This window comes from Microcaecilia unicolor, chromosome 11, assembly GCF_901765095.1.
Source record: "Microcaecilia unicolor chromosome 11, aMicUni1.1, whole genome shotgun sequence".
Lineage (NCBI taxonomy): Eukaryota > Metazoa > Chordata > Amphibia > Gymnophiona > Siphonopidae > Microcaecilia > Microcaecilia unicolor.
This window is the reverse complement of record NC_044041.1, coordinates 177,553,151-177,575,034: the sequence shown is the minus strand read 5'-3', so window position 1 is coordinate 177,575,034 and position 21,884 is coordinate 177,553,151. Positions and strand designations below refer to the sequence as shown.

General features: G+C 45.9%; 1 protein-coding gene across 7 annotated transcripts in view; it reads right to left on the bottom strand.

Annotated features, from left to right (window-relative positions):
* The window catches only part of RYR1 (ryanodine receptor 1), a 246,068-nt gene that overhangs the window by 25,136 nt on the left and 199,048 nt on the right, over positions 1–21,884 (bottom strand). For 2 of the 7 annotated variants that reach the window (XM_030218373.1, XM_030218374.1), the window contains 8 exons: positions 17,184–17,257; positions 14,930–14,947; positions 8,859–8,939; positions 8,253–8,341; positions 7,389–7,517; positions 6,991–7,095; positions 4,640–4,669; positions 749–830 (listed from right to left, as the gene is read on the bottom strand). In XM_030218373.1, the coding sequence (XP_030074233.1) occupies positions 749–830; positions 4,640–4,669; positions 6,991–7,095; positions 7,389–7,517; positions 8,253–8,341; positions 8,859–8,939; positions 14,930–14,947; positions 17,184–17,257 (608 nt within the window). The remainder of the gene's footprint in view (positions 1–748; positions 831–4,639; positions 4,670–6,990; positions 7,096–7,388; positions 7,518–8,252; positions 8,342–8,858; positions 8,940–14,929; positions 14,948–17,183; positions 17,258–21,884) is intronic. The other 5 variants (XM_030218376.1, XM_030218377.1, XM_030218378.1 and 2 more) reach the window with 3 other exon arrangements.

The window sequence follows — 21,884 nt, the reverse complement described above, 5'->3', positions numbered from 1 at the left end:
GCATAAAACGTGCAAACTACTAGAAGCTGTAGCAGACAGAGCTCTAATGAGAGCCAGAAGAATAAAAAATCGTGAAAGGATAAAAAAGGAAAACAAGAAAATGCAGATTATCCCAAAACCAAATGAGCATTTATTCACCTTCATTTTCTTTTATAAAGTTGGGGGAACCTGTAACACGGTAACACAGTAAAAGACAGCAGATAAAGACCTGTATGGTCCATCCAGTCTGCCCATTGAAGTGGACAGAACTACGCCTGCCACTCTGTGTGGACCCCAGCAAATCCGTTCTTATAAACACTGAATGTCAAGTCTCTATCATCCCAACCGTATAGGCAGCCAAACATGATGGAGTTTTGGTTAGAATCATTTATCATCCCCAAGTATTACTGATAGTATTCAACTTACAAGTCAAAATGACTTTCCTCCCCTCTTCCCCCTGAGCTGTACAGCACCCTCACTCGCAGCACGCGACAAAATGATCTACAGCACTGGAGTTGCCAAAGCTTCACCTGTCTTTTTGCCATTTGCGGGACACAGACCGTAGAAGCCTGTCTGGCATCAGCCTCGATTCCCACAGTGTTGGAGTTGCCGAATCCAGAGCTAGACATAGAAGCCCCATAGGCTTCCGCTCTACAGTCTTGTCTTTATGCTAACACCCTTCTGCCCCGCTCCCGCTACCCTGATCACTCTTTCCACCCTAGACTGGGGGGGGGGGGGGTGGTACATTCCGGGGATCTGGCAGACTCACCTTCTAGGAGAGACAGCAGCATAACCACCATGTCTTTCTGCAAGTCCAGCAGCTCCTTAAGCAGGCCAATCTGACTGGAATCCTGCGAAAGACAAGAACATAAAGACACACACAAATATGGAGCCCCATGAGAAGAGTCCAGACCGGCAATGCCCATTCACCTTAGGTACTTAGCTTGCTTGTGAATTAGGACTAATTACTGTTGATGGTGGGAAGGTGCACTCCCAAGGTGGGGGGGTGGGGTGGGGAGGAAGTTCCTTCCTTATTCCCCACTTCCCACCTGTCTAGTTTAGATAGTCAGAATCTTATCAATAACCTCATACAAGGGCATAAAACAGCTCCCTTGAAACCTGACCAATCTCCCTCTTCCCGGGGAAGGTGAGCACACATTGGTGAGGTTTCTTCCCAACAGCTAAGTCATTTTTCCCAAAGAGGTTACAAATATAATTGTAGAAACAAAAGAACTGTTACGTTTTCACTGATATGACAGTCAAGAGTGATAAAAGGTGACTGGATGAGGTGAGAGAACGGAAGAAGACAGCTACTTCAGCAGTACTGATGAGAGATGCTGGGATATACATTGGAGGCTCATAGATTTTGGGGAGCTACAGACTGCAAAAGGTCAAGGGGTGGGAGGAGGAGACACCCATGCTCAGGTTCAATGACAAGAATAGGACCCCTCCCATTCCAACTGTCAGCAATGTAAATCCCTCTACAGCTTTTAACAGAAGATATAGACTGAAGCCAAACAAGTGAATGTATTGGTGGCAATGGCACAGACCAGCCTGAAGAGTCTCTGGAGAACTGAGTGCTCCCAGGACCCTTTCCCTCTTACCTCTCTCTTTCTCTGACTGAACACCTCCTAGGAGTGTGTGGGTGCAAAGCTTTCAAATTGGTGGGATCAGAGGTGCAGCTTCTGGGGAGCACATGGCAGTAAGGGGGGGGGGGGGACCAGAGTCTTGATTCATGGCATGGTTAAGAACACATGCCTAGCCCTGTCTGAAACCTGCCCCTTCCTCTTCCCTGTACTGTCACTGTCTTACTACTTACTTGCAGGGCTTTTTTTGTGGGGGTACTGAGTACCGGCACCTTTTCCATTGTCTGTTAAAATTGACCCAAGGACCCCAAGTTTTAATGAAAGAGCTCAGGCTCTACACACCAATTCTGCCTTGTCATATGTTCTGTGACTGGTTGCAGGGGGTCTGGCTATTGTGAGGTGGATCCCTCAGTGATCACCCCACTCCTGAAGGGTGGCCTAGCATTTGAGTACTGGCACCTTTTTTGCTAGAAAAGATGCACTGCTTACTTGAGTGATAGATTTTTATAGGGACAAATTTTCCTACGCTGCCCTCTGCAAGGAATCCTGCTTCTATTCTGATGATATTTGAGGGGGCAACCTTTGTAGCTGTGCTGATTTAAACCACTTATTCAGGGAAACCAGAATAAGAAGACTGGGCTCTGCTCTTCACTGATTTATCAGACAAGCCGATATCACAGTAAACTAACTGACGCCTGCAGTCTGACAGCACCCATGTGGGTGTTAACTAACAAAACCCATTCCCAGATTATTATAACTGAACTGAATTGGGTATATAGGTTTAATAGCGATTTCTATTCCCTGTGCCAGGGCTCCTGTATCAGATTTTTTTTAAAGCAGGCTTGGTCCTCCTGTTTTGGCAACGGTTGCAACAAAGTTGTGGAGTCAAGTGATAGGGCGTATTATACCAAAAGACCCAGAAGGCACCACAGCTCACAGCTCAGAACCTGCACCTGGATCTTAACCAAACAGCCAAGAAGCAACACTGCATGGTGAATGTGTTTGAACCAGATACTAAAGACCATCAGGGTGGGGGGTGGGGGGAGGTGTAGAGGCAAGATGACATTGAGAATGGTAAGCACTGGTCACAGCAGACATGCTTACCTCAGGATACATGCAACTCCAGAAGGGATCCTGGTGAGCATTGTAATAAAGAATACACACCTATTTTTTTTTTGGCAGGGTAAAAAAATAAATCCTACTTTTTTTTTCTTTTCATGGATAAAACCCCAGACATATTGTCCCCGTTCAGGTCCATTCCCTGGAGGGGGTCCCGGCAGGTCTGCTAATATTACATAAGTGTACACATAAAACCTAGAGTTTGCACAGTTCTTGCAGGCAGGGTGCAGGGACTTGGGACCCGCTGAGGACCTCCCTCTTCCACGGGCTGGGACTGGTGGGAATCTCAATATCCCATTTCTAAAGCAATGCCGGAAAATCACAACATTCTGCTATTAGCTGTAATGAAACAAATGCCACATGAGAACAGTTTCTCAAGGAAAAAGACAAGGAAGGGGTGACAACACATCTAATGCAAGGGACCCCCCCCCTTCCCTCTATTAACTGTACAGAGGTTAGAGGAGCAAAGGGACAATCAAACCCACAAGGTCAAGCAAAGTTGCCTATAACCAGGGGAGTAGTTACCAGCCCCGGAACCCCAACACTGCCCAGCCACGCTCATTCGGAGGAGACTAGCAGCACAAGGTTAATCATGAGGTGGCGGCAGAATAAAGCAACAGCAAAATAACAAAACTGAGGAGAAAGATAAGGAGGAGGTTGAAAGATTTAGAAAAAAGATAGGACAGCACTCCCGCTCCTCTGTGAGTCCATGGCATGGGTTCCAAGGCACAGTGAGAACATGGGAACTCGCAATAGCTGCAATGGACCTGGTGCAATGTGGACAGCCCTCGGAATGCCACCCTTCCCGGGGATCAGCTGCTCGCTGCATTATCAGAGCCACGTGTGAAACCACAGGCAGTGGCCTGTTACTGAGCAGTCCTGGAGTTTATGTGCATGTGTTCTGAAAAAAGATGAGATACTGGGAGGCAGGGCCTGACTTAAGATACTGGTGCTCACAGCTAGGAGGACCTGGAGAGCAGGAGGTGGGAGAGGTTTCTCCACTAGAGATTAGACAGCATGATCCTAAAAGCAAGTGGGAATCAGGAGCCTGTTTAGACCAGATATTTGGTGCCTTCAAAAATCTGGCACCCTAGGTGTTTATGTTGCCTATGTCTACACCTGGGCCTACACAGAGCGAGAAAGAAGAAGACAGAGAACAAGGCAGCACAACAGAAAAAGAAAGAATCTGTTTCCTCCTGTTGCTGCTACTAGTTGGCAACCTTAGAAAAAAAAGCAGACCTGCTAGGTCTCCTGCACTGATCAGGAGACTCCCTCTTGGAAGGGCCATTTCTCGGCCAAAATCAGGAATCTCCTGTGGAATGCAGGGGACTCGGGAGCCACTGCTTAGCTTTTTCCTCTGCCTGCACTTGATCACATCTTAAAATCTCACTGCTAACATTTCCAGCAGTGAGATTAACAGGCAGGAAGTGTCACCTGCCAGATTTGAAGCTGTCCAGGGTCACAGGGCTGGCGGAGAAGTGTTACTGAGTAGGTAGAGTGGGGGCGAGGAATGGGTATAATGGGTCGGAGTATGAGTTGGGTTGGGAAGTGGGATCAAAATCTCCTGCTGAAAATATAGTTCCCTTTGGTATCTTTTAGAAAGAGAGAGAGAGAGAGAGAGAGAGAGAGAGAAAAAAAGGCATACAGAGATGAGAGGAAAAGGGAAGTTGAGATAAGGATGGAAGGAAGAAACATGGAAAAAGCGAGAGACAAACAGAGAGAAAAGAAAAAAGAGGGAAAGGAGAAAGATATAGGAACAGAGAAAGGAAATGAGACCAAATGAGAAAGATATGGAGAGAGACACACACACTTGAGGAATCAGAAATGGGGGTGGGGGGGGGGGGAGAGAGAGAGGGGAGAAAATTACAGAAGGCCGAGTAAAGTGTTAGAGCATTAATGACACACATTAGACACCAGGGCATGAAATGGCAGCCGCACTACACAAATATCCTTACGCCATTTCGAAGTCCTCCGTTTTGGGGTATCTGTTATATATCAGAATAAAAATGTTATTCAGAAACATTTTATCGAGGCATTTTTGTATTTCTGCTGAGACACCTTCAGATCTTCCTTCATGCACTGGATGCAAAAGCACCATCCCCAGTAATAAGCACCCTTCCCCCCCACAACCAAATGTTACTTCCACAAAAAGAAAAAAAAAAAAAAAGGGAAGAGGAACCCAAAGGTTGAACAAATTCCCTAAATCCCAGTGTGTTCTGGGATGGGAAGAGCCTCTCGTGTGGACTAAGCCTAAATGACCAAGCCCGATTAAACGACCATATCAGAGAGATCTGGGTTCTGGACCACAGTGTTACTGCTGCTTTGCCTCCACTGGGGAGAAAATAAAGGTCCAGAATAGAATTTGTTCATAAAGGAAGGTTTAAAGGTAAAATACAAAAATGGGTAATTAAATCACAAACAAATGCAATCCTCCTTCCTCCACCACACATACAGCAACAATTATCAAACTAGGAGAACCATACCACAGGCCAGTTAGAGAGGCAATCTGCATTAGTATGCAAGGTAGGAAGCGGAAGAAGTTAAAACAGGGGCCAAAAAGCTAATTATACTTTGTTTATCAAAAGGTTTGCTTAACCACCAAAGTGAACACACACACACCAGCTTCTGCTCCTCCCTCATGGGATCAGGAAATAATATGAAAGTGGTGGGAGTTTCAAATCTACACGTTATTTTTATTGCAAACTTCACCTACAGCAAATTTACAAAAAAAGTCCATATGTATTTTGAAACTCAGTATAAAGCCTATATCTGCAGACTCTGTTTCAAAGCAGCAGTCTTAAAATTGACCCCTTAGTACTGAAATGCTTCGCTCGAGAATGAAGTAAAAATTAGAAGAAAAAAAAACTGAGCACACGCCGGAGATCCATGGTTTCGATAATACAGGCAAATGAAGTATTGACGGACACTTCTCTTTTGTGGCGCAGGTGGCTCGTGCTGCTGTTCTATTACTAGCAGCCTGAATTAAATACACACCTGCTATAAGTCAGATTCTAATTATTTTATAGTGCACAGGCTCCACGGATGTCTTGTTGGTAAAGCTGGATCCTTCACAGACAGAGCTATTTTTTTAGGGATGTGCTTTTTTTTTGTATTGTTTCATCTTGTTTTCGTAACAGCACGTGCTATTTCATTTAGTGCTCTCTACATAGCGCTCGCTATTTAGAGGCCGACCGAATTTCAGTTTCAGTTTTAGCACTGAAACTGGACTGAAATCCGGGTTACCTAAAATTCACTCCCCACCTCCTTGCAAATTTCTCTCCCCCCTCCCCACCATCACACCCGTAGCCCCCCTCCCCCGGACCTACCTTAGGAAAACCTGGTGTTCTAATGGCCTCTTCGGGAACAGGAATGAATCCCACTTGTTTCTGTCCCATGCCACTGCACATGACACAATGGCTTCCAAGACTGCCGCTGGAAGTCCTGGCAGCCATTTTGTGATTGGAACCAGCATGGGAGCCACCGCCAGGGTGGGGGGGGGGGGGGGGTGGCTTGGTCAGGAGTGAGGGGCAGTTTAATTTATGGTTTTGGTTTCTATTGAAACCAAGCAGCCAATTTTGGCCACATGCTGAAACTGAAAATCCTGGGTTTGGTCGAGCTCTACTGCTATTACTAAATAGTGTGTGCTATCGCAAAACAAAAAAAAAAACGAAACCAAAATTCTCTGCCTGCACAGCATGAGCACACTATGAGCTTTTTTCATTGAAACATTCTTAAGAACCACCCAAAGGTGTTGCAGCATTCGAGATTTCAAGACCACATCAGCAGTCCCTTCTTCAGATGTCACATGCGGACAGGGTGTACGTGGTCTTGTATATTCTTGCACACCAACCTATGTGGATAATTCAGAAGCTGGTCCAGCAAAAGATCATTCTTTTAAGCTACAGATTCCTGTTTTGGCTTCTCGTCTTCCTGTTGGGTCTGACAATCTCCACACTTTCTAGTGACGTATTCATGTTGCAAACTTCCAAAGAACAGACAAAAAGCCTAGCTAAAAATACTCATAAACCACCTAGTACTCAGCACCATCTTCAATCCAACAAATCCATAGAAGTGTTGCATTAGAATGTCCAATCTCTGGCTCTATGTTCATTTGAGGTGCTTCTAAGCTTCTTACTCTAACTTCTCCTTTTCTGAAATGTACTGCTTTGATCTGCATGTTTTCCAAATTCTTCTCTGGGGAGGGAGGGAGGGGGTACAGCTTTTTTGGATGAAATGGGCCCATCTTTGCTTACGGGTCTCAAATAGCGGAGCAAGTAGGGTTTGGGATTAGAGTAGGTGATCCTACCTGGGCAAGTTTCATCATCATATGAGCAAAGACATGGAGAAATCCCACCACAGCGTCCCACAGTCGGCTGTGTGCCAGGCTCTGTTGGTTCCCTGTGCATGGCCCCTGAGAAAGAGAAAACAAAGAAGCACTGCTGGACCCAGTGTAAGGCAGCTGAATAAGAGAAAGAAGCATTACAAAGGATCATGGGAAGGAGATTATGCCCCATATTGAGTCCAGAGTATCACCCTTGAATATATCATCAAGGGTTTGAGCTGCAAAGGAGAGAGGAGTTATCATGGGTCATCTTCAAGGCAAAATAGTAGGGCTTGAGGAACAGCAGAGTGGGGGTGGGGTTGGAGAAGGATGAGTTGCAGAGATAATGAGATTGAAGGGAGTGATCTCTTGGTTTCTCAAACCTGGATATATTCTGTCAGGCTGTTGAAGACTTGTTTGGCCACCGCCATGGCTTTAGAGAAGTTTCTCTTGCCTTGCTCATCAATCACGTCCTTGCCAGAATAGTACCAGTAGAAATCACTGATGGATTCCTGGTAGAGAAGGAGAGAAAATTGTGAGCTCAGGAATTAACTCAGACTTCCAAAGTTGCATCTAAACATTATGGTGGCCATTCCTGCCCAGGCTCACATATGCCATCCATCCTCTCGATGGAATATAATTGGTCCAAGCTGAATACAAAGAAAACCATCTTTTTGTCAGATAGAGCAGTGTAGCAAGTTTAAACAAACAAAACATAAACATCTAACTTGCTGAGGGTTTGCAATGCTTCTGAACCCTTTTCCTGCAGGGCCCCCCCCCTAGCCAGTCGTCAGATTCTTAGGATTACCACAATGACTATGGAAGAGAGATGTATGCATATACTGGAGACTCATTTTATGCAAATACATCTCATGAATATTCATTGTGGTAATCCTGAAAACCTGACTAGTTAGGTGTATCTTCAAGAGAGAAAATCTACAGGATAGTATGAGTGGAGGAGTGGCCTAGTGGTTAGGGTGGTGGACTTTGGTCCTGGGGAACTGAGGAACTGAGTTCGATTCCTGGCACAGGTAGCTCCTTGTGACTCTGGGCAAGTCACTTAACCCTCCATTGCCTGCCGCATTGAGCCTGCCATGAGTGGGAAAGTGCGGGGTACAAATGTAATAAAAAAAATAAATAAAAAATAGCCTTCCTGTGGTTTCATAACCCTGACTCATGCTCTCCAGTACTGGGGGCCCTGCGAAAATGACAGTCCAAATACGGCTGTGGAAATAGGTGACTCCTACCTGCAAGCGCAGAAGATAATCCACTGTGCAGATAATGATGTTAATGGTAGTTGTGTTGCCCGTCTGGGTCCTCAGATAATTCTGGAAATCTAGAGAACATTACAGAAGATGGGAAAGAAGTCCTGTATGCACACAATGGGAGCAATTCTCTATAGATCACCTAAGGTTAAGCACCAGGATGATGCACGTTAGCGCGGGGGATGGGATTTGATATACTGCCTTTCTGTGGTTAAAATCAAAGTCGTTTACATATTATATAGCATGCTTAAGTCCTATACTGGTTCAAATTACTTTCCCCTCTGCTTGTATCATGTTCTGGGCATCCATATTAAGGAAAGAAATAAAATGCGGGAAAACAGGTAACATATAGTAACATAGTAGATGACAGCAGATAAAGACCTGTATGGTCCATCCAGTCTGCCCAACAAGATAAATTCATAGTATAAGGTATACTATCCATACGAATATTTAATCTTCATTTGTCCTTGCCGTTTTCAGGGCACAGACCGTAGAAGTCTGTACCCTGATCGTGATCCATCACGATCCGGATGAGAAGTGATCCGTCACTTCATGTATAGAAACACCACCGATGGCCAAGACACTCACCATTGTTGTGCCCCTCACACATGAGCTGCAGGAAGCGAAAGAGGTCCTGGGTGAACAAGTCATCTGCCATTACTTTTTCACCTGCACGGGGAGGGAGAAAGGAGGTGCAGGAAAAAAGAAAGGAAAAGGAGGATGGGAGACAGGGCATGAGAGAAAGACAGAGAGAGAAAGGCTGACTGGATCAGCAGTTGGCGTAGGCGGAACCAAAACAGGACCACATTGGGAGTGGCTGGACTTGGTTAGTACAGAACACTCTGAAATCCACTGGGAGGGAAAGTTAGAGGCGAGCAATGCTTGCAGCACGCCACACTGGTTAAAGGGCTGAACCCACAAGGAAGGGAAAAGGGGGGACAAGCAGTCTTTCTTGTAATTTCTAAGTGGTTTAGGCCCTTACTTTAAGCTAAGGTGGCCAGATTGTCCCCATGTCCTTAGAGGCAAGCAGAGCCAGGCCTGATCTAACCCTGTTGTGTTTGTGGACTATGATAACTCCAGCTTCTCTTAAAGAATTTGTAACTATGAGTCTATAGTTGCAATGGGCAGAGGACCAGAGAGGTCTGAAGTCTGGATTTTGAACATTCACCTTGCTGTATTCTGGGATTTATAGGCTTGGGCTTCTGCACAGGGAGGAGTAGCCTAGTGGTTAGAGCTGTGGGCTAAGAAACAGGAAGGCTGACCAGTGTTCAAATCCTGCTTCTCGCTGGATGCTTCTTCTGACCTTAGACAAGTCGTTTCACCCTCTGTTGCCTCAGGTACAAATCTGCTTTGTAAGCCTTCTGGGCAGGGAAATACCTCCTGTATCTGAACGTAACTTGTCTTGGGCTCAGATTTGGAAAGGTGAGTCATGAAAGCCCAAATCCCAACAAGAAACAGGGTTATAAATCCCAGAATGTAGTAGGCCATTGGGAATGATACAAATTTTACAGGGAAGAGGGGCTCACACTCACTAGTGACTTCAGGTTTTATTCCCATCACAATCCAGGACTTGTGATTCCCATTTCCTGCGTCCATGGATGTGGCAATTAAACAATGTCTTTCTGCGATGTTTAGGACAGAGGTCTCAATACTGTGTGTTAGAAGGCTGTGCTAAGCTCCAGCACTCTAACACATGTGCTAAAAAAGTTTTATTCCTGATACATTAAAATAATGGCATTTAAATTATCATTGTGTTAAAAAGTGTGCGTGGTCAGAAGAAAAAAGGAACACTGCAGCAGTAAGATGCAACCGTTTGCTGCATCGTGAGTAGATATCTCTTTGATTCATGCGTTGACAGGAAGGGAGATAAAACACAGGCTAAACTCCTGATTCTTTTCATCTCCCCTTCTTCCTCCTCCTCCCTCAATCCCCCACCCCCTGAGCCACACAATACCACATTGATAGCCCAGGTGGGCACCCTAGACCTCCGAACCCCACCAATGTCCCTGTTGACCCGTGGTCCCCCACCCCTGACTCTACATCATTCCTGCTGTCCCAAATGGGCCCCCCACCTCCTGACCCCAAAGGCCTTATTGGGTCCCACTCTGCTCCCAACCTCCCACATTCACCTCTAAGTTGGAAGGCGGGAGTGATGCCCACTCGCCTCTGCCTCCGCACCCCCATTTTGAAAAATGGCAGTGCCTGACCCTGCATGGTGTGTCAGGACTTGGGGAAGGGGTTTGGCAGGTGTGCTAAAGAGTTGAGGTACCTCACCAGAGCCTGACTTGATGACAAAGCAAGGTGGTTTTCATCTGTATTTTCAGACTCTGCTCCCAAGGCACTGAGCTACGTATAGCCCAAAGATTTCCTCCTCATTCAGGAAACCAATGCCACAATCTAGCATGCATGCACAGACTGGAATAAAGCTGTTCTCTGTGGAAGCCCCAAGGCATAGATCTCAAGACTGGAGAGGAGAATGTGTTGTTAAGGAGGAGAAACAATTGATTTTGTGACTAAATTCTCAATTCTCTTATGCTCTTGGCTTCAGTCATTAATAGGACTACGTGATCCACTCTGGCTGAAATCTTCCTGGAGCTTATGTACCCCAGTTATATGAAGTTTGTAGGGGTAGCAAAGAATAGATAAGGTGGGGTAAAGGAGTGAAGGGAGGGTGGAAGGAGAAGAAGGAGGACAGAGGATCACACAATTAGCAGCGGTGTTTGTGCATGAAGGAGGGTGTGGGATGCACAGCATGCAGAGAACACTAACTGAGCTCGCAAAAACCTTATGAAAGAAGGGAAGGAAGAGGGCAGGCCAACAGGTGAGGAAAGGGAAGGCAGAAGTAGTGGGGTGAAGAGGGGGAAAGGAGTTAACAAGAAGTGTCTCATTGACCTTGAAAAGCTTTGGCCACTGTGAGGAAAGAGACACTTGAAAGCAACCAAAAGCATTTTGTAGTGGCAACAATTCAGGTCATCTCGTAAAGAGTTCCTCCTTCTCGAGTGATCCCAAGCTGTAACTATAATCTCTCACTTGTGATGTCATACTCAGCCACTGTGATGTCATAAGCAAAGGATCACTGAGGCAGCTGAGTGGGCAGATGTAAAGCCAAATGGCAATCCCTTACTTTCTCTGAGCAAACGTTCTGGATCAGTAACCAAAGATGATCCGGGAAACAAACTATACACAGTCTTGGTAGACCCAAGCCTACAATTTGGGTTTCGTGGTTTCATCAGTCCTCCAGCTGGTCATGTGCTAACAGGAGATTAAATACATCCAAATGGAGAAAATGAATTAGCTCTCTGGCTCATTCACAGCATGCCTTCTAAGTCTCCCTCCCACAACACATAATCTTCTGTCTACTGAAGAGAATCCAGGCATGAGACCCAGGCAGGACATACATGCACATACAATGTTTTCATATTCTGACTCCAGGCATTGCTAGAGCTGCAAATGCTGGGCCCATCCTATGAAGCTTCACCTGCTGACTCCTTCCATATTCAAGGACAGAGAAGGGATGATAGTTGAGGAAGAGGGAAGGATGCAGGGATGAGGATGGGGGGAGGGAATAGGATATGGACTGACCAAGTAAAATTTCAGCATTAGAGTATTAAATTAAAGTTCCAGACCACACAAGTGCATGCACTAGCAGCTGTCCACACAGCTGTCTGCAGAGATTCTGGGGTTTTACGCCCCCTTCCATGCCATAAGTCAGCAACTGACCGCCTGAATTTGTGTCTTCCCAAAGAAATGCACCCTCTGTCTATCACCATCTCCTGAGTTGCAGATTTGCTTGTAATGTTTCCAATGGCTCTTTCTGCAGAAGCTGGTCTGGACAGCTGCTTAAGTCCCTCTCCTCCCATGGCTGGCCTGGCATGACATCAGCAGGATGCCTGCACAGCCAGAACGCAAGCCCATCTCAACCCCTATCCTGTACAGGAAGGGAACAGAGGACACCAGGGACTTAGGAACAGTGCAGTTAGTAGCCAGCTGGGGCTTATAAGCTGCTGCTCTGCTGTGGAAAGTTTTTAGGGTATCCATTAGCATGTCATATGACATCAAGGCAGCCCAGAGAAAGCGAAACTGATCCAAATCTTTTTAAAAGCAAGATATCCCCATGTCCTTTCCACCACTTTTTTTTCCTCCTCTTGAAGTTGTGGAACAATACCACAGAATATGCTAAAGTATGGAAAATCAGAATAGGCTAAAATGTTGTGTGTGAGCAGATAACGCAGGCCAGATGACACCATCCTATATATATATCTCCTAAAGAAACTAACTTCTTTTAGAGCGCTCTCAGAAAATGTCAAAACTTCTAATCTCCCATAAACGATAAATATACCACAAACCTCAGCGGTGTCACTCACAGATTCGTGTCTTAATTAAGCAAGAATTACACTCCCACCTCCTCATCGGCATATGGTAATGATTTTCTAATATCAAATTTTAAGCTTAAATATTTATATCTTTTTTCTTTTATAATTTGTATCAAAAATATTTCAGCTTTAGTCCATTCCTATAATTTTAATAGATGCTTAAATTGCAATACTCACCTCAAAGATGCATTTCAGCTGGAGGTTTTTTTTTAATCCCATACTTCTGTTGTTTTTTAGGGGGTATGCCTTGATACAGCCGAAAAGCAAAACAGTCTATGTCGGACAAAAACGCTCCAGCTGAAATACACCTTTTGGATGAATATTGCAATTTAAGCATCTATTAAAATTATAAGAATGGATTAAAGCTGCAATATTTTTTATACAGATTATAATAGAAAAAAAGATATAAATATTTAAGCTTAAAATTTGATATTAGAAAATAATTACCATACACCGATGAGGAGGTGGGTATGTAATTCCTGCTTAATTAAGACATGAATCAGTGAGTGACACTGCTGAGGTTTGTGGTATATTTATTTGTTTATGGGAGATCAGAAGTTTTGCCCATCCTATATATATATATGCATGTACTATAGAAAATCCCAAAATTCACTTCTCTAGTTGAGACAGAGAAATATATGTCCTATGTGTGTGTGTGTGTGTGTGTGTTTTCATTATCTGGAAAATTACTTTGCAAAGATGGAAGGACAGAAAAAGGCAAGAGAGACTGAAAGACCAACATGTGAAAAGGGAAATGGAAGGGCAGGTGTTTTAGATGGACAAAGGCAGGGAGAGTAAATGTACAGACAGATGGACAACCGGTGGATGACCAAAAGAGTAGGTTGACTGGAGGCATTGGAGCCGACTCTGTGGGTGCTGTGGGTGCTTGAGCACCCCCAATATTGAGAAAATTCCTTGTATGTGTCCAGGGAGGGGTCATTTCCATTGGGCTTAGCATCCCCAATAATTTTGAAAAGTTGGCTCCTATGACTGGAGGTATGGCTGAATGGATAGCTAGTGGCTGGATGGATAGACAATGAATGACAGACAGTGAATGGAGGAGGTGGAAGAATGTAAAGTCAGAAAAACGTGGATACACAGAGAGGGGTAAATATTCAGCTGGTGGCGGTGAGCAGTTCTTTTAGCTCCAGTATTCAATGCCAAGTTATGTCCAGGCATTAGCATTGAATAATTTAGGTTTCTGTGGCTGGCTTGCCCTTAGCCACCTATGTAAATTGGACAAAGACAAGACTGAGGGCCATGTTTACTATGCCACAATAGAGGCAAGTTAGCTTTTTTAGTGTGCGCTAAGCATTAGTATGCACTGTTTACCACGTGCTAATAACGCTAGCGCACCTTAGTAAACAGGACCCTGAGTTTTATCTGTCTGGTTAACTTAGGCAGTTAAGTGCTGAATATCGACACTTAATCGCATAAGTACTGACTCCACTACCAGACCAACCCCAAACTAGCTGGCTATAGCTTTAGCAGTTAGTGCTGAAATTCAGCGGCCCTATCCGGTTAAGTGACGCCGAGTATCAGCAGCTAACCCCTCACAAACTATTTAACCATCCAGGAGCCTCGCCCGCCTGGTCAAATCGTTTTGAACATTGATCTCAAAGCGGATAGACGGAAGACTGAGGAAAGATAGAAAGAGACAAAAAAATGTTCTCTCCCCTGAAAGATTTCTACCCAATAATCACTTAGCAATACAGCTTCTTAAGGACTACATTTTCCATTCAATGACACAGAAAATTACAAGTCTGAAAAAGGGCTCAAATCCCATTAGCACTCGAACCCTATCGGAGAGATAAGTTTTCACGCTATACAAGGTACTTTAATCTATTGAAGTATTAGGTGTCAATAGCGCATCTGTCATGCATGCACAATCTTTTTAAAGACTAATTCATTTCCATTCAGTTGCATAATCTCGTTTTCATTTCCGTATCATCAGACTCCTGAGGCAGGCACTTTTTATGCCGAAACACGGTACCGTGTTGAGTCTTGACATTTGTTTTCCCACAATAGAATCTTGACATTTGGTTTTACGCAATAAATTTTATCTGTTGAACCTGAGGTTTGTCCAGCCTTTCCTCATTTCCCACTTCTTGGTTTGTTCAATCCCTCCTTCCCATATCAATGCAAGCTCATTCACCTGCAACCCAACCCCTACCCCATAAAACCTGGTAGGATTTGGATCAGTTTTTTGGATCTGGGTTTTGTTTTATTGGGTTAAGCAAGAGACTAGAACAGAGAACACAGACATTAATGGAACGGATCATTTACCCTGCTCACGATTGATGACTGGGAGCCAATGAGAAAGGGGAGTGAGAGAGAAGGAAGGAGGAATAAGATGGCCACAGCACATCACGGCAAAAGGGGAAAAAGGAAATTATTATTAACATTATTTATTAAACATTAATTGGAACTGCACCAACGGGAAAAAAGTCAATTAATTGTCATTTTAGACAACAAGATTATTAATGGTACTCTGCAATTAACCAGACATCAATTATACAATTAAAATACTCGCAGGTATTAATGGAGAACAGATTTAGTTGGTATTAAAATAGGACGGGCCCAGATTCCAGAGTAACTGAAGCTGTGGAGCCCAAAGTCCCTCTAGGCCTGACTGGGATCCCGTATCTGTATCCAAACAGGGGTGGTATTACCAAACCGCAGACCACCAAGCTGACGTCTCTTGCTAGGGAAAGAAAGACAACACTAGAGTGACAGCTAAGAAATAAAGTTTTGTTGCCTTCAGCTGAGTAAATCCTTTGCTTCTCTGCTTTTCCCTTTTTTTCCCAAGGTTACCTGGTGTCAGAATGTTGTCACTGCAAACAGGTCATCAGTTTACTGATAGAACAGAGGTGACTATGCAAGTTCCCAACCTCCTGCCTCCCCCCCCCCCCGCCTAATCCCCAAAAGGAGGACACATGCCCCCACCACGCCCCCTTTCACGCCCTCGCTCTGACCCTGTCACATTTTTCCCTCCCCCCTGTCACACACCCTGTCACTCCCCCTCCCCGTCACCCCCCTCCCCTTACCTCTTACCTTACTACTGCCCTGGTGGTCTAGTGACCTCTTCGGGGCAGCCCGGAGATCTGTCCTGCATGCATCCTTCCTGTTGCTGATCTCGGCGCCGATTTAAAATGGCCGCCGAGAGGTGAAGTGACCTTGCGAGACTTCAATTCTCGGTGGCCATTTTGAATCGGTGCCGAGATCAGCAACAAGAAGGATGCATGCAGGGCAGCGCTCTGGGCAGGAAAGAGGGGGCTCTTTCCTGCCCCGAAGAGGTCACTAGACCACCAGGACAGTAGTAAGTAAGGGGAAGGGAGGCTAGCAATCTGCCCATTTGTCCGGATTTCTGGACAAACGGGCAGGCTGGTGGGCGGGCTGTATGACGGCCCGCCCACCAGCCTGCCCGTTTGTCCAGAAATCCGGACAAATGGGCAGATTGGCAAAACCTGCCCGGTTGCCCGGACATGGCTCCTGGCCTGTTAAATAGCCTAAAGCCAGCTAAGCGCTAATATTCAGTGTGAAATAGCAGGCTATCTCAGCTTAATATTACCGCTTAGTGGCTAGCCCGGTCACTGGCTATGTTGCACAACATAGCTGATTAGAACCAATATTCCTTGGCTGACTAGCTAAGTTTCGTGGACAGACAGACCCCACGTCAATAGCAGGTCCATCCTTGGCCGCTATAACATAGCTGGTTATTCAATGAATATCGGCTTAACCAGCTATGTTTTAGCAGAAATTCAATGTCGGTCGTTGGATACAGCCTCAGCATTGAATTTGTGGGTTCGGTGCTGACCACAGGAGCTAGCCGGGCTCCCTCCCGCAGTTTCAATATCGGCTCCTAGAATGCTAAGCGTGAATTCTACATCAGCAATTATATGCATAAGACGGCAGTTATGTGTCAATATTTAGATGCAGCTGCTTAAGCCATGTCATTGGCTGGTGTAAATCACTGCGACTAAATACGGTTTGCATACATAAGTGACGGTATTCTAGAATCATAACGCTAGTGCTGAGAATACCCCTCCCACACCCACTGCCCCCTTGCAGTTATGTGCTATAGATTTCTATGAATTACCACTAAGTGCCAATTAGCAGCTAATTTGCTAATTACCTTATGCGCATAATGGCACTATTCTATAACCTGTGCTAAGTGCAGAAATGTGCACGCAAGATTACAGAGTGAGGAGGGGGTGGCGTCTCACGCTCCTCTTTGTATGTGGAAGCTGGGGGCATTTCTTTACCCGCAACCAGCAGTATGGCACTCAGCAGATACGGTGGAGGAGTAGCTTAATGGTTACAGCAATGGGCTGAGAAGCAGGAAAGCCGGGATTCAAATCCCACCGTGGCTCCTTGTGATCTTGGGCAATTGCCTGAGCTACAAACTTAGACTGCAAGTCCTCTGATGACCCACTGTACCTGAATGCAATTCATCTGAGCCACAAATGAAAAAGATGTGAGCCTAATCCAAATTCCTTTCTCTTCCCATAATGAGAATGGTTTATGTTTTGTTACTCACTTGTCCCCTCCTCAGTCACCATCCCCAGTCCTTCTGCTTTGTTTTGACGTTCAAAGGCATTCAGGTCCAGGACACTTCAGGGCAGGAAAGTCATAATGAAAAATTGAGATGATAACAAGATGTAATGAAATCCAAATCCAAATGAATTTACCTGGTTTAATTTTGGACCTTTTACAGAATCTCAGTATCAAACAGGGCAAAGCCTACTTGCTGTATAATCTGCAAGCATCGGGCATGAGAATAGTACCATAGGTCTTTCTAAAGAGATTGGGCTACATGTAAAGACTCTTGTTAATTACTTATTCAACCAGTCCACCAACCAGGGGCGTAGCCAGACTTCACCGGGAGGGGGGGTCCAGAGCCCGAGGTGAGGGGGCACATTTTAGCCCCCCCCGGTACCGCCGACCCCCCCCTGCCCGCCCCGCCATTGCCAACCTCCCCCCCCGTGCCGCCGCCAACTTTGACGACCCCCCTCCCACTGCCAACCCTCCCCCGCCATTGCCGTGGGCTACCTTTGCTGGCGGGGGAACCCAATCCCCGCCAGCCGAGGAGGTCCTCTTCTTGCCCCGAAGGCTTCGTTCTGTTTCTGACGTCCTGCACGTTGTACGTGCAGGACGTCAGACTCACAGAAACAGAACGAAGCCTTGCAGATCAGCCAGGCTTCGTTCTGTTTCTGTGAGTCTGACGTCCAACGTCAGAAACAGAACAAAGCCTTCGAGGCAAGAAGAGGACCTCCTCGGCTGGTGGGGATTGGGGTCCCCCGCCAGCAAAGGTAGCCCACGGCGGCGGGAGGGGGGGGTCGAGAGGGTCGTCGACAGGGGGTCCAGGCCCCCCGTAGCTACGCCACTGCCACCAACCCATTCTATCAACCACAATCCATTAAAGCACTCACAGCCCAATGATCAATTCCCTGTGCTATTCTGAAACAGCGCCCTAAAACTAGCACCGGAAAAGCAGGGGGAATTAACTCTCCAATGATCAACGCTAATAACATGCTATTTTAAGCGTGTTGTTAGCGTTGATCATCGGGGTAAAAGCACGGGAGGATTGTGCCTGGGCATGCGCTCAGGTACAATCCTCCTGCACTTGTTTGAAAGGTTCGGGCTGTCAAAAGCCCAGACCTGTCAAACATAGGTCCGTGGGATACCCGGACCCCCAAATTGTTGAGGCCCTGGTGGCCTAGTGCCCTCCCAAACCCCCACCCCCCAAACAGCAACCTCCCCCCCAACACAAGGGCACCTTATATGGTAGGGAAGCCTCGCCCACCGCAACCCAGGATGCACTGGGCAGGGCGCCGCCATTTTAGAGGCGGCGCTGGAAGAAGAGGGAGTGCTACTCCCTCCTCCATCACACTGAGGTATGGGGGGGAAGAAAGGGGGCTGCTAGACCACCATGCTGTGTGGGGGGTTGGGTGTGTAGCCCATTGGGCTACCACGGATTTTTTTTGCCCTTGTGTCGTTCAGGGGGGTGTGGGGGTTTAGGGGACACTAGGCTACCAAGGCCTCAGCAATTGGGGGTCTGGGGGTCCAATGGATCCCCAGGACTGACGGTGGCAGCCCAGGCTGCCTAGCATGGACTGGGGGGGGGGGGGAGGAAGAGCTTTAACCCTAATGCCAGCTCTATTCGGCCCCTATGATCAGAGTGCAGTGCTCTGATCATATGTGTGGAATACTGAATACCTCATTTAAATATAACTTAAAAATGAGCTGTGATCATGGGTGCTATTCCAGCACTGGTGGCTTCTAGCAGTCATTGAGACCTCAGACTCAGATACACATCCACTCACATATACACCCCCTCAGAGCTTCAAAATACGACAGAATTACCCCACTGTTATATCAACTACACTGGCTTCCAATAGAAGCTAGGATAAAATTTAAAATTCTTACATTGGCACATAAGGCATTTTATTCACTGAGTCCATCGTATTTATCCAATCTTATTATTCCCTATACACCAGTATGGATACTGCGGTCATTGACAGACAACAGACTGGTAATTCCATCCCCATCTAAAGCCAGATGGGAATCATCGCGAACATCTGCATTCTTCTTCTTAGCCCCTACCCTCTGGAACTGCCTTCCTAAAGAACTTAGGCTTGAAAACTCCTAAGCCCATTTCCGCAAAATCTTAAAAACTAATTTTTTTTCGAGACATATTTGAAGATAATGTCTAATACTAAATTAAATATATAATAAGGGAAAAGGATAGGAGAAGTGAAGACAGATGGAAGGGAAAGAGAGAGAAGAGGAGAACAAGGGGGGGGGGAACAGAATTTTTAATATCTCTTTGCTTTTATTATGTTTTTATGATGGTGATTATAATTTAAGTAATTTGCATGAATGTTACTAATTGGCCGACAAAGTGCCGCACGAAAGACTCCTGAAGAAATTGCAGAGTCATGGAATCGGAGGTAGGGTATTATTATGGATTAAGAACTGGTTGAAAGATAGGAAGCAGAGAGTAGGATTGCGTGGCCAGTATTCTCAGTGGAGGAGGGTAGTTAGTGGGGTCCCGCAGGGGTCTGACCTAGAGATGGGAATAACTAGTGAGGTAATTAAATTCGCCGATGACACAAAATTATTCAGGGTCGTCAAGTCGCAGGAGGAATGTGAACGATTACAGGAGGACCTTGCGAGACTGGGAGAATGGGCGTGCAAGTGGCAGATGAAGTTCAATGTTGACAAGTGCAAAGTGATGCATGTGGGTAAGAGGAACCCGAATTATAGCTACGTCTTGCAAGGTTCCGCGTTAGGAGTTACGGATCAAGAAAGGGATCTGGGTGTCGTCGTCGATGATACGCTGAAACCTTCTGCTCAGTGTGCTGCTGCGGCTAGGAAAGCGAATAGAATGTTGGGTGTTATTAGGAAGGGTATGGAGTCCAGGTGTGCGGATGTTATAATGCCGTTGTATCGCTCCATGGTGCGACCGCACCTGGAGTATTGTGTTCAGTACTGGTCTCCGTATCTCAAAAAAGATATAGTAGAATTGGAAAAGGTACAGCGAAGGGCGACGAAAATGATAGTGGGGATGGGACGACTTTCCTATGAAGAGAGGCTGAGAAGGCTAGGGCTTTTCAGCTTGGAGAAGAGACGGCTGAGGGGAGATATGATAGAAGTGTATAAAATAATGAGTGGAATGGATCGGGTGGATGTGAAGCGACTGTTCACGCTATCCAAAAATACTAGGACTAGAGGGCATGAGTTGAAGCTACAGTGTGGTAAATTTAAAACGAATCGGAGAAAATTTTTCTTCACCCAACGTGTAATTAGACTCTGGAATTCGTTGCCGGAGAACGTGGTACGGGCGGTTAGCTTGACGGAGTTTAAAAAGGGGTTAGATAGATTCCTAAAGGACAAGTCCATAGACCGCTATTAAATGGACTTGGAAAAATTCCGCATTTTTAGGTATAACTTGACTGGAATGTTTTTACGTTTGGGGAGCGTGCCAGGTGCCCTTGACCTGGATTGGCCACTGTCGGTGACAGGATGCTGGGCTAGATGGACCTTTGGTCTTTCCCAGTATGGCACTACTTACAGTATGTACTTATGTACTTATGGCTCTCTGGTTTTGCTGTGCTTTTCTATCAGAAATGAATATCAAAGTGTGTTTTTATAGTATTCTAACATTGATTTTATGGTTATATTATATTGTAAACCGTTCTGGTTTACTTTTTGTAATAAGTGACGGTCTAGTAAATAAATAAATGATAAACAATAAACATATAAACAAAACAGAGAAACACACACTTTCTCTCTCTCTCATTCCAAGATACATGCTTTGTAATCTTTTCCTTAGCACTCCTTTACCCCTGCTGCCACATCCTTATCTCTACTGGGTGACTGAGTCAGAAGTGTATTTCATTGTCTTTCTGAAAAATTCTACTCTAAACTCAGGGGTCCTTTTACTAAGGTGCGCTGAAAAATGGCCTGCGGTAGTGTGGGCGCATGTTTTGGGCGCACGCAGAACCGTTTTTCAGCACACCTGCACAAAATACCTTTTAAAAATTTTTGCCGAAAATGGACAAAATGAAAATTGCCGCGCGTCCATTTTGGGTCTGAGACCTTACCGCCAGCCATTGACCTAGCGGTAAAGTCTCACGCGTCAAATGCCACTTGGTGCACGCCCAATACGCGCATCCAAAAATAATTTGGATGTGCGCCAAAAATGAAATTACCGCAAGAGTCAAGCGGTAGCTGGGCAATAACTCCATTTTGGTAGATGCTTAGACAGCTTAGTAAAATGGCTCCTTAGTTACTGAATTGTAGATTATTTTTTTTAATGATTGCTACATTTTTTTTTACTACCTAGGGCCCTGATGGCGAACCTATGACACGCGTGTCAGTACTGACACGCGTAGCCATTTTCAGTGACACGCGGCCGCATGTGGCCGCATACAGAGAAGCAGCGGAGTTCCTTGCTGACACCCGGGGCGGATCGCCGATGCGCCCCCCCTCCCCCCCCGGTGCAGCGCGACCTCCCCCCCCCGGCGAAATCACCCGGTGCATGTTTACCCGCTGGGGGTGTGCCGTGTGCGCTCCTATTGGCTCCCTCCCTGCTGCTCCCTCTGCCCCGGCTCCTCACTTCTGGCCGGCGGAGCAGAGAGCAGCGGAATGCCGTGGGGGACGCATCTCTGAGGGCCCTGTGATCACCATTACCAGCAACCATCATCCAATCTACTGTTCTGGGGTGTCGTGGATT